The 13,005-nt window shown below is 46.4% G+C and overlaps 2 protein-coding genes across 2 annotated transcripts in view; one reads left to right on the top strand and one right to left on the bottom strand.

The window, feature by feature from the left end:
* gabbr1a (gamma-aminobutyric acid (GABA) B receptor, 1a) overlaps window positions 1–10,093 on the top strand; it is a 63,606-nt gene extending 53,513 nt beyond the window's left edge. Inside the window, 5 exon segments of the mRNA XM_069175298.1 lie at window positions 1,255–1,348; window positions 2,714–2,841; window positions 5,101–5,229; window positions 6,149–6,292; window positions 6,847–10,093. Of these exon segments, the coding sequence (XP_069031399.1) occupies window positions 1,255–1,348; window positions 2,714–2,841; window positions 5,101–5,229; window positions 6,149–6,292; window positions 6,847–7,131 (780 nt within the window). The 3' untranslated portion in view covers window positions 7,132–10,093.
* A 1,115-nt stretch (window positions 10,094–11,208) lies between these two features.
* Window positions 11,209–12,769, bottom strand: tnfb (tumor necrosis factor b (TNF superfamily, member 2)). The gene is made up of 4 exons (XM_069175317.1): window positions 12,514–12,769; window positions 12,371–12,425; window positions 12,225–12,284; window positions 11,209–12,021 (listed from the first exon to the last, which is right to left on the bottom strand). Exons 1-4 carry the CDS (start codon window positions 12,700–12,702, stop codon window positions 11,558–11,560), a joined length of 768 nt encoding a protein of 255 aa, XP_069031418.1. The 5' UTR covers window positions 12,703–12,769; the 3' UTR covers window positions 11,209–11,557.
* Window positions 12,770–13,005: the final 236 nt, after the last annotated feature.

Below are 13,005 nucleotides of genomic sequence, written 5' to 3'. Positions count from 1 at the left end.
CTGTGCAGAGAAATGTTATAGTTCATTTAAAGTCTTGTTTCTGACGTTAGATTTACTGTTTTTGAAGAGTTTTAAGAGCTTTTTTTTTTTTTTTTTAACAGCTGAGAGCTCAAATGTGCTGCAAAGCTTTTTTCATAAAATGAAAACGTTCGCATGCATTTTATTACTGACGGGAAAATATTGATTAGAAACTGTATTCTTGCTGTCTTCGTCATCTTTTCTGCTCCTGCATTACTGCACAGCAACCTGGGAACACGAGCTGGATAGAAACGGGGAAACTGTGGCGTGTAAACATCGTATCAGGATATATGTGCAGGTGTGGCGTTACCAGAAATGGCTTGTCAAGTAAAAAATATAATCATAAACCAGTCCCTCCAGGGTTTAAGTTTTTTTGGTGATTGTTGTGCTAAAAAAAAGTATTATTTTACGGTAGATTGTTTCAAAGATTTTGGTGTTTTAAGTGACTTTTTTTCTGGTAAAATGGCAGAAATTAGTAAAAATTGCAACAACAAAAAAAAGATGAATGTTGATAAAAAAAAAAAAAAAAAAAAAAAAAAAAAAAGAGTCTAAAAGTGACGGATCTTTCCAGAACAGACATTCAACACTAAAACAAAGTTCAGTCTCTTACAGCTGGACATGAAGAAAACTCATTACATCATAAGACCACATTTCCCACAAACCCCGTCACTTCCTGTTGTTGCAGTTAGTTTGTTTTGATGGTGAGAGACAGGGGTGGTGTTGGGAGGGGGGCGGGGGGGCTCGCTGGTTGGAAATGAACACTTAGTTTTGTTGAGTCCGTTTTATTTTGAAAGGCGACTTTATGATGTCAGAGCTTCTTGTTCACGATGTTTTTTTCACGAATTTTGCAGACAGTTTTGCGTTAATAATTCTGTACCGCAATTTCCCGGAGGGACTTTGGTGTAAATGACGTGCTGAGATAACGGGAAAGTCTCCAGATTATAAATTGTGGTGTCGCCGATGTTGTCACGTAAACATCGTATCCTGACCATGAACACACAGGAGATGAACAGATCCGCACGGCCCGACCTCGTAAGAGTTTTTAAACAGCCATGTTTCATATTTATCGGATATCCGATATCCTGTAAAATCAGTCATCTATATCCGACGTGCTGGAGGGACCTGTTTACCTGTCGGGGGGAGGGGGAGGGGCTTCCGCTGCATTTTTCTCTCTCCAGTGTTCTGCTGCTGCCTCATCGTTTCCTATTATCTCTGCTTTCTCCTTCATCTGAGCAGAAGTTCACCAGAGAGGCCCCGAAGGAAGACCTGGACGTCCTGATCCAGCCGCTGCTGGAGCACTGCAGCTCGGAGAAGATGAACACGTGGCTCGGTATCCGTCCGTCCGTCCGTCCGTCCGTCCGTCCACCCGCCGCTGCTCTCTGCTCTGCTCCGGCTTTTTATATCTCTGCTGCACACAAACACACACACACAGAGACACACACACACACACACACACACACACACACACACACACACACACACACACAAACACACACACAGAGACACACACACACACACACACACACAAACACACACACACACACAGACACACACACACACACACACACACACACACAGACACACACACACACACACACACACACACAGACACACACACACACACACACACACACACACACACACACACACACACACAAACACACACACACACACACACACACACACACACACACACACACACACACACACACACACAGAGACACACACACACACACACACACACAAACACACACACACACACAGACACACACACACACACACACACACACACAGACACACACACACACACACACACACACACACACACACACACACACACACAAACACACACACACACACACACACACACACACACACACACACACACACACACAGAGACACACACACACACACACACACACACACACACACACACACACACACACAACACACACACACACACACACAGACAGACACACATGTCACGGCGGCCATTCATTGTGAATTAAACATGTCTCATTTCACAGCCCCCCCCCCCCCCCCTACCCCCTCCTCCCTCTGCTGTCTTTCATCGCGTGGCAGCTCTTATAAAAGTATAATGGTGCTGAAATTCAAATAATGTGGGTCACAAACTGGGCCATTGCCCCACAGCGGATCGTTTCTCTGAGAAGAAAAGACGGTGCTTTAATATCAGGCGGCGTAAAGAGACAATGGACAGTAAAGAAGCGTCCAACTCACTCAGTCACAGATTTCTTTTCTTTTCTTTCCTCCGTTAAATTCGTTCTCCTTTGTCGTTTCTACACATTCAACCTTTTTTCCTGCATAATATTCATTGCATTGACAGTTTTGGCTTCTTTTTTTCTTTCTTTCTGCACAACTCTCATAGGTTTAAAATCAATAAATCATTCATCTGTGAAAAGCAGCACTAAACGCAGTACAGCTGTCTTTACTAGTTTCAGATTGAATTAGTTGTCATGTTCCCGTCCAGCGTCCGAATATATTCACCCCGTCTGAGCACTCGTCTGAAAATGAGGTGTGTTTAGGAGCAAAAAACACTTCCGACAGTGGGAAGGAAAATTTCCCTTTGACAGGAAGAAACCTCGGACAGAACCCGGCTGCTTTCATTTTGTTTTGCCTGATTTGTTTTCCATGTGTAAATAACTTCCTCTCTGTTCTACCTGCGTCCTTCCTTCAGGTGTGGTTTATGGCTACAAGGGTCTGCTGCTGCTGCTGGGCATTTTCCTGGCGTACGAGACCAAGTCCGTCTCCACGGAGAAGATCAATGACCACCGGGCCGTGGGAATGGCTATTTACAACGTGGCCGTGAGTACAGAAACAGGACAAACCCATCATCATTTCCACGAGTCATCATGGTGTCGTTAGATAAACTCCTTCTGATCCGTGTTCTGGCGGTAAATCTGAAAATAATTCCAGCATTCATTAAATATTGGAAGTAAAAAACGGTATTCTTGGGGGCGTGTTTGGTTTGATTGACAGGCCTGTGGTGCAGTTAGGCTTCCAGCTTGTCCAAATATGGTCAATTCTGCATACAAAAAAACAAGATGGCCACGGTGGAGGCTTGAAAACAGCAAATTCACAGGTCGCTGCTTGGGGGGAATTTAAGAAGGTTAACGTCACAGATAACTTGATGCTTCTGTGGTGTATTCTATCGAGTGGCAACCATCAGTGATGTCATCAACCATCAGTGATGTCATCAACCAGCAGTGATGTCATCGTTGGTTTGTGAACGTTATGAATCCTCCAGTTCAGATTCTGTCCGTCACCATCTTGCTAGTTCGGAGCGGTTTGGAGCAGGAAGTGACCATATTTGGACGAGCTGGGGGAGGAGCCAGCGGTGGATCTGACCGATCTGATTGGAAACCTGACGATACTACGTCCCGCCCACCGATAGCTGTAACCTGACTGCACCACAGGCCTGTCAATCAAACAGACACGCCCCCAAAAACAGGTCTTCTTGAATCTTCTTTTCTAATGAATGAGGGATTATTTTCAGATGGACCTCCAGAAAACTAATAAGAAGGAGTGACTTTAGCTAACAACACCGAGATAACTGATGGACACATTTTATTCACTTTGGATTTGATGAGAGAAGTTGAATGGGAGTCTATGGAGCCGGAGGCTTTTTGGAGCCGACCTCTAGTGGCACTCGCTGGTATTGCAGCTGAAGACACTTCTGGATCGGAACCATTTCACAGACCCGGAAGTTACGAACTCTTTTATATCCAGTCTGTGATGAGAATCAAGGTTTTTATTTTCACCTGGTTACATTGATCCTCATAAATCCAATAAGAAAATCTTTCTGACTTCAGGATATAAATGTCGACTTGATGTTTGTAAAATGAATTGTAAAAAGACAGAAACAGGTTTTAATTTTTTTTAATTTTTTTTTTATAACCCAGTCAGCTCAACTGTGATGATGGAACGATTCTCATGCTGCAGGTGTCTTTTGCAAAAGTCAACGGGTCTTTGTGAAAAAGAAGAAAGTTAAATAAAATACAGAATAAACTGCAGTCTGATGCAGCTCGAGCGTGTAAGTGCTGCACATTTACATGGAGACGTCTGTGCTCGGTGAGCTGGGTGCTTCTGTATGGATCCGTTATTGCAGGAGTAGGTTGGAAAATGGGGGTGGGGGATCAGAGAGGGGGGAGGGGGTCTGACAAACGGCCGTTAATAGCGAGTGAATCATCCGAGACACCGAGGACGCACTTTACACCCAGATAGCAGCCATTACGGTCGGCGGCCACTTTAGACCGAACCTGACTCTCCTGTCACGCAGCAACTTTGGAATTGATGTAAAAAGCATTTTCTGTCACTTTAACTGCTGCAGAGAGAAATTCTGTTTGGATCCGAAGTTTTTAACGGAGGTTTTTCCTGCGTTAGTCTGGAGACTCGGTATTATGATCTAATTTATACTCCACATTCTCACCATTCATCATATTCTTGCTTTTCAAATGTGTTTTTTAATTTGTAAAATATACACGAAGGGAGAAAATAATCCTGAACAGTTTACTTTAAAGTAAAATTCACAGGTTCATTCCTACTCTGCCCGTACCACATTATGGGATGGCCTGCTGTTTTCTAAAGTACTGAATCCATCACCACGTCTTTGTGCTCTTATACTGACTTTACTGGTTTCGCTGTGATTGTTGTCGCCTGTATTTTGTTGTTATTTGTCTCCATCATTTGAATGTATAAATATGTGAAGTCTCCTCCTGCTCTGCACTGAATGTTTTTATATTGTAAATGTAACGAGCGTTTATCGGCGCGCACCGAGCGGTCGCCAAGTTAATAAACGGACTCATCTCGTCGTTATTTACGAGCTCTTTGAACGCAGCTCGTCTAATGTCGCCGTGACGATGCTCCCATTTCAGTTTTATGTCGCTAGTTAAGGGACCTCCTTCGTCTTCGCCCCCGATGAGATGACAGCGCGGTGATTGCCGCTGCTTCCGTCATGACTTTTTAATGCTGTTGTCACACGGGAGTCCTTCCCCCGGAACGACAGCCAGACGCTCTCCTGATCCGCTGTCTTTACGTTAACCCTCCTGTCTCTGCTTCCTGCAGGTGTTGTGCCTCATCACGGCTCCGGTGACCATGATTCTGTCGTCGCAGCAGGACGCCTCCTTCGCCTTCGCAGCTCTGGCGGTCGTCTTCTCGGCCTACATCACTCTGGTGGTGCTGTTTGTTCCCAAGGTGCTCCGACTCGTCCGACTAAGAAAGCTGCTCTCGCACTCACGTTACAGTCAAATCAAAAGGTCGCACGGCTCCTCCCGCCGCCGCTCAGTCCGACAGCTTCGATGCAGTAATACGGCTGTTTTTACTGCTTGCAGATTGATTTAGTTGTCGTTTTCCCGTCCACCCTCCAAATATATTTACTCTGTCTGAGCACCCGTGGGTCTAAAAAAAAAAAACGTCCCTTTAATATGAAAAACTCTTCAGACAGTAGGAAGAAAATACTTCAGTTAAATCAGATCAACCTAACGAGCGTTAATCGGCGCCCACTGAGCAAATGTGAAGTTAATAAACGGACTCATCTCTTCGTCATTTACGAGAGCTTTGAATCTGTCAAACTTTAACTTTTTTTTAAATTTAATTTTACATTTATAGCTGCTTTAAAACGTTTAGATGAAATAAATCCTCCGGCACAAAACAAAGTGGGAGATTATTTTTTTTTTTCCTTCATCTGGCAGCAACAAGCTTCAGTTTTTCTTGTGTGGAATAAATAGCAGCGGAGCCGGGTGGTGCAGACGGAGCCGGGTGGGGTGGTGCAGAGGGAGCCGTGTGGTGCAGAGGGAGCCGTGTGGTGCAGAGGGAGCCGGGTGGTGCAGACGGAGCCGGGTGGGGTGGTGCAGAGGGAGCCGGGTGGTGCAGACGGAGCCGCCCACAGACATCCAAACCTCGTTAGAGAGGAAATCACACCGTCATCACCGCTGTTTGAGTCTCTCGGCTATTTCTGGGAGACGGAGAGATCTCGCCAAAATAAAAGCATCGACGCTCTAAATTCACTTTAGAAACGGGGGAAAATATTTGAAACTTTTAGCCGATTTTTTTTTTTTTGGTCCGATTTTTTTGTCTTCTTTTTCCCGACTCTCTTCCTGTTGGGTTTTTGCAGATGCGGCGCCTCATCACCCGCGGCGAGTGGCAGTCGGAGCAGCAGGACACGCTGAAGACGGGCTCGTCCACCAACAACAACGACGAGGAGAAGTCCCGGCAGCTGGAGAGGGAGAACCGGGAGCTGCAGAAGATCATCCAGGAGGTGAACTACATTAAACACACACTTCAGGGTTTTTTAGAATCATTTTAAAAGTTGAGGTTTTGAGGCTGACTGAAAGCAAAACGAAGAAATAATTTTTTTTTACAGATTTCAGGGATCTGCATGAACGATACGAGGTTCGATCGATAGTCTGTTCCTACGAAGCTACGATTGTCTTCAACGCGCTGAGCGGTTTTATCAGTTTGTTGACATGCGAACTCTGTGATGACGTCTTAAAATGAAACTTGCAAATGTTTCCAAACCAGTTAATCAGATATTAAAATAGTTTCTTGTTCTGATGCATTTCAAATGAGTTTATTAGTTTTAAATCACTTATATAAACCTCCACATCTGAAAACTTTCATTGGAGAGCATTTGCTGATTTATTCGGTGTTTCGTTTTAATGGCTTATTTTATGCGAAGCACTTTGTAACTGAAGTTTAGAAAAGTGCTTTAAAAAAATAAAGTTTATCATTATTATTGTTATTATAAACCTGCTACACGCTGCTGAATGCTGATTGGCTGACACCTCCTCCTCGTCCTCCTCGTGTTTGTAGAAAGAAGAGAGGGTTTCGGCGCTCCGCAACCAGCTGGCCGAGCGACAGGCTCTACGCAACCGCCGCCGACCCTCCTCGGGCCAGAACCAGAACCACAACGCCCCGCCGCCCTCCGGCCAGCCGGACCCCAAGTCCCTGCTGCCCCCGCCCGGCTATCCCAACCCCGCCATGGACAATCACGCCCTGCCGCCGTCCTTCTCCAACTCGTCCAACCTCTACCCGGCGGAAAGCAAGATGAGCCGCAACCACTGTCACAACAGCCAGATCCCACTGCTGTACAAGTAGGCGTGTCGCGGAGGAGGGGGCGGAGTCAGAGGCGGGGTCAGACAGACGCATGGTGCACACACACACACACACACACACACACACACACACACACACACACACACACACACACACAGGAGGGGAAGTGGGAGGGGTCACACAAAAACACACAACGAGACACTGTGACTTTCACTTGTGTGGGCGAAGAGCACCGCGGTGTCGCGGCACCGCTTCAGAACACTCGGCAGCTTCGTGGCGCCGGTAAAAAACACAACCGTCCTCACAGCTTCCATCGCACCGTGTTCACGGCACCGGCGGCAGGTCGGCACGGCAACAAGCACACCTGTGACAAGCAGCACTCCAGGTCTCTCTCTTCTTGTTTTTCCCTCCCTGAGACCAAGTGAACAAAGGATCTCTTCAATCATTCCTCACCGGTTCTGTTGTGGAGGCGCCGCGTCGTCGAGGCTCTCGACAGGAAACGTTTTGTGTTTTCGTGTCTTTGCGATTTCGTCTCCACAATTTCCGTCTCTGGAGTTCGTTTACTTCATCCAATAGTGGTTTATATTGCTCTGTACTATTTGATCTGTTTCTGTCATGGAGGTGTTGTTCTATTATTTGTTTTAGTTTTTTTACTTTTCAGGAGAGTCGTGAAAAACTGGAAACATTTAAAAAAAAAAAAAATAAGGGGACGAAGCAATGTACAGTTTTTCTTCTTCCTCTGCGGAGCGGAACAACTCCAAACAAGATAACGTGCATTATTAAATAGCCATAACTTAGACGGGCCGGCGGAGCTCAGCATGTATGGATGTCTGTATTCCAGTACAGTACTACATTTTAATAACCCAGTCCTTCACCGGTATGTGTGAACGTCATGAATAGTGGAGCCACGAGGAAACGAGGAGGAAACGAGGAGGAAACGAGGAGGAAACGAGAAGGAAACGAGAAGAGCCTGCAGATGAGAAAGGACAATTTTGATAGATTTGAGAAAATGTTTTACAATGTATTTTTGGAGATTTGTGTTGTATTCATTTAGCAGCGTAGTACCAGCGGTAGCCACCGAACACCATCCCTCCTTCTGCATATTAATGCGTCTCGCAGATATCGGCGACTTCAGCATTTTGTAGTCGATAACCGCAGACTGTATCGGAGACGGCGTCGGCACGGAAACACGGCAGAACTGAACGCTGCCATCTTACACCGAAGACGTTGTATCGAAGTCCCGCCTCCTGCCAACCCAAACTCGACCACACCCCTCGTTGGACTTCCTGTAGCCCACCACATCGTTGGAGCTACATTTCAAAACAAACAGTTAACCTCGATGTTGTTGCGCTTAGCCACGCCCACTGGTCTCTGATTGGTTGGCCCTGAAACTGTGGGCAGAAGGTAGGCGGGGCCACGCTAGTCCGTCACAGCTTCAGTCTTTACTGTGACTACAGTCGGTTTCACATTAAGGTTCACTCAGCCACTCCGAAGGGGCCGACCAATCAGAGACCAGTGGGCGTGGCTAAGTGCGACGACATCGAAATTAAGCGTTTGTTATGAAATGTAGCTTCAAAAAATGGCAGCGGCGGTGGGCTCACAGGAAGTTCAAAGAGGGGTGTGGTCGAGTTTGGGCTGTGTTTTTACCAGCACCTGGTTGTAATGCGTTCCTTCTGTCAGTAGGTGGCGTTAACCGCCATTAAACAACAGGTTCTGAACAGCATCAGCTGAAACATGCAAAGACGACTACATACGTCAAAAAGTTGTGTGGAACTCCTTCAAAATAAAAGATAAGGTGCACTCAACCTGTGCAGGTCGAACCAGCAGATCATCAGTCTGCCACAGCTTCACACCGCCATCAGAGCGACGCACCGAGCAGACAGTTGACAGTTGAGTGATTATTGAACAGTATTTTTCTTGAAATTGCCTCCCTCCTGTCAATCAAAATGACATACACCCTGTTTATAGCAGAACAAAACGAATCAATAACAAACTGATTAGTTGAACAAACGTCAACATAATAAGATCTTAATATGACAGGAACCATATTTGGGAAGAAACTATTTTTGATTTTTTTTTTTTAGTTTGGCTCAAAAAAAGTGAAGCCAGAATATCTTGAGAATGGGCGTGGCCATCATGCACGATGGTAGCGCTTTTTTTTAGTTTGCACAGTGGCAGGAAGTGGCGACACGTCGTCCATCTTTTAAATACGGTCTTAAAGACGTCAAATTCCAACTTGCCAGAATAAAAAGTTTCCGCCTTCTGAAAATCAAAAGCAACTTTATATTTCCACGGCGGGGAGACGAGGGTCGTCTGCGACGGCTACTTCTGTACGTACTGAAAGAAAGCACAGTTTTTATACATGTGAATCTGTTCCACGTCATTCCTGTAAGCGTTTTTTTATTATTTTATGTTTTCCCACAGACAATCGGGAATGATGTTGTTGTTTTTTGTTGTCTTTTGTTGCCGTTGGATAAATTGTAAAAGAAAATATCGAAGAAGGATATAAAGTACCGTGTATTTATTCTGCAGTTAATCTGGATGTACTATTTCATTCATGAGCTATTTTCCAGATTTTATAAAGCAATGACGCCTGAACAGCTCTATCAGCAGGTAAAACAAACACTACGTGAATAATATTTTCTAATAATATCTATATGTATCTCAGCGTGCACTTTAAAGCCAACAATTGCTCCACTTTTACGTTGCTGTTATTGGGAACACGTTTTCAGCTCAGGGTTCGGAGGCGGTCGGTCACAGCCAACGCAGATTGAATGAAATAGGCCATATTTATTAACTGTGCATCGCCCGGATCAGATGGTGTAACATAAGAATCCAGAAATTATTTAGGAGATGTTCTATTATCATGCACATACATAATAATATACATGGATTTGGGGATATTTGTATTCACTATATCTAAGATCTTCAATGTTAATATATTTCAGAGTATGTGTATGCAAAATATATGGCTACCATAAATAAAGTAATTGTTTTTTTTTCACTGCGTATTTGTGTGTTTCAGTGTCAACAGTTTGTTTACTTTGTCCACTAGATGTCACCGTTTATTTGTAGCTTTTTGGACCCTTTTTTTTTTTAGTTTGTATTTGTGAGTGAAGCTTTTATATATATATTTATTTATTTTTTACATCAAGGTCGACCTGCGAGGAGACTTCAGAGAAGAAGACCTCAGAGAAGAAGACCTCAGAGAAGAAGACCTCAGAGAAGAAGACCTCAGCAGCAGCGAAGCCCGGTGTGGAGCCTCGTTACCGTGACGATAAGTGGATGTTTCTGGCTGGCAAGTGAAACAAAAGTAGACAAATTGCTCTCGAGTGCTTCCGCTTTTTGTGTTGTTTTTTTAATTGTTGTTTATTTTTAGCCGATGATGCCGTGACGGAACCAGCTGTGTGCCGCTGTCCCATGATCCCCCCCCACACACACACACACACAGACACACACACACACACACACACACACACACACACACACAGACACACACACACACACACACACACACACACACACACACACACAGACACACACACACACACACACACACACACACACACACACACACACACACACACACACACACACACACACACACACACACAGAGCTTCTCCCAGAGTCTCTCCAGCTGACTGAAGATGAAGTATGTGGTAATGGAGGGGAGGGGTTGGTGGAGGAGGAGGAAGAGAGTGGGGGGGGGGGGGATGTTGGCGGGGAAAACCCGCTCTGGGTTTGAGGCTTCTGTGGGCCTCCACCTGACACAGCATTCAGCAAGACGCCCAGAAAATAAAAGAAAAAAAAAAGCAGGAAATTCCCCTCCACTTGTGATCTAACAAAGGAAGTATTTGCTGGCTGTGGAGGAATTTCACAGCAACTTCTGCCAAGTACAGTGTGTGTGTGTGTGTGTGTGTGTGTGTGTGTGTGTGTGTGTCTGTGTGTGTGTGTGTGTGTGTGTGTGTGTGTGTGTGTGTGTGTGTGTGTGTGGTCTTGGCTGGTTGGAGCTGTTTGCCAACTCAGCTATAAAATCTCTTGTTTGCAATGAAATGAGTTTCCTCCTTTATATTTATATTTTTTTTTTAACATTTTTAATATCATATAAATATCATCATTTAACACTACATCCCACTGATATAAATACAAAATAAATACAAAATAAATACACGCAGCCTGCAACAGGAAGTGGAGACTCTCCGGTGTAGAGCCGTGTCGTGTCGTCACCTGATACATCAGAGGAAGTCCGGTCGACTACAATCTCAGGTCAGCTTCAATAAAGTCAAAACAAAGTCAAAACATAAAAGTGCCTAGAATAGAAATAATGTCGCAAACTGTTACAGTTTATAGTTATTAAAAAAAAAAGTCTTTTAAAGTTTTTATCTCCATTGAGATTTAAAGATTTGTACATCACCATGAGGATGAATAAAAAAAATATAAAAATAAAATGTAAAAGCAGGAGTGGTTTTAAAGTGCGAAGGCGCCGAAGAAGGTTTTGCCCTCGTTGGTGTCCAGCTCCGGCAGCTGGTTGGTCTCCGTCCGCAGCCGGTCTCCTTTGTGGAGGTGGAAGACGGCGCCGAGGTAGATGGCGTTGTACCAGGCCTGCCCGGCCCGGAGGCCGTCGTCCTGCGCCGCGTTCTGGCACGCCGTCCTCATGGCGCTCATCAGGGACACGTTGCTCCCGAAGACGTCCGTGTAGCGCCAGATCCGGTGGCTGAGGGGCCTTCGCTGCCTCTCGGCTCGCTCGCCGCCGTCCGCCGCGACGCCGCAGGACGTCCTGAAGGACGCCTGGCTGTAGACGAAGTACGGGCCCGTCTTCGGGATGACGATCTGGTTGTTCTCCAGCCGCAGGCCGCCCTGAGCGAACGCCTGGTCCCGACCGTTCCTCCACTCCAGCTCGCTGCTCGGACTCTCGTCGTCCTCGTAGCTGCCTGAGAAAAAAACAAACGGGAGAAAGAGTCAGAGCCGCGGAGGGAACGAGAAACATTGACTGAAGTCAATGAACAACCGCTGCAAAGACTTCCTTATTGTGTTGAGAAAAGAGAAGCTACAGACATCAGAGGAAGAAAGGCTGTTTTTAAGGCGAGATCATGAGGTCACCGAGGACCGAGGACCGAGGCGGGCGCTGACTCACCTTCCAGATGGATGGCCGCCTTGGCTCGGCTGCTGATCCGCCTCAGCGTGTCGTGGGGATCTGAGGAGAGCGACAGACACGAGAGTTCACAAATAATCCACCGAGATTTAAACAGCCCTTCAAAACCTCCTCCTGCATGTCATCACCTGCTTTCTCGGCCGCGTCGTTCTCGGTTAGCGCCTCCGTCTCACCCGCTTGTGTCTGCAAGGAGAGAAGAAGCAGCGGTTTGACGAGCTGGTCGTGCACCACAGGAGGTTTCAGAAGATAAGAGTTCAGAGAGCGTCCTCACCGTCGCCTCGGGCCTCTCGCTCCACTTCACAGCGAACAGCAGGACGCCGCCGACGCAAAGAGCCACGAGCAGCAGGGACCCGCAGGTCTTCCACATCCACCCGCCGGAGGGCTTCTTCTGGACCAGGACCACCGTCCCGCCCTCCGCCCCGACCTCCACGTCCCCCGGAGCACCCGTGTACGCCACCATGCCGTCGCCGAGAGGAATCCAGCAGCTGAAATTTAAAAAGGTTCCTCAGGTGCTTCTGGTGCTCAGACTTCTGTGTTTTGGTGTCAGAATGAACTCCTGCCCAGAGAGCTCGTAGTATTTATGCAGCGGCAGCGGCTCCTGCAGAAGGGAAACTCCAGTGATGTCACTGTAAGTGGAGAACGAGCAGCAGCAGAGCGGCGAGAGGGAAACACAACACACCGCTCAGTGGAACGCAGAACACGTCGGGAGTCGTGGTTTCAGGATGGGAACGCGGTCGGTGGCCAAGTTTTATGGGTTTTTAGA

The sequence above is a fragment of the Embiotoca jacksoni genome, unplaced genomic scaffold (assembly GCF_022577435.1).
Source record: "Embiotoca jacksoni isolate LCO1_2020_lvr unplaced genomic scaffold, fEmbJac1.0.p SCAF_66, whole genome shotgun sequence".
Taxonomy (NCBI): domain Eukaryota; kingdom Metazoa; phylum Chordata; class Actinopteri; family Embiotocidae; genus Embiotoca; species Embiotoca jacksoni.
The sequence above is the reverse complement of the archived record's forward strand: the minus strand, read 5'-3'. Positions and strand labels throughout refer to the sequence as shown.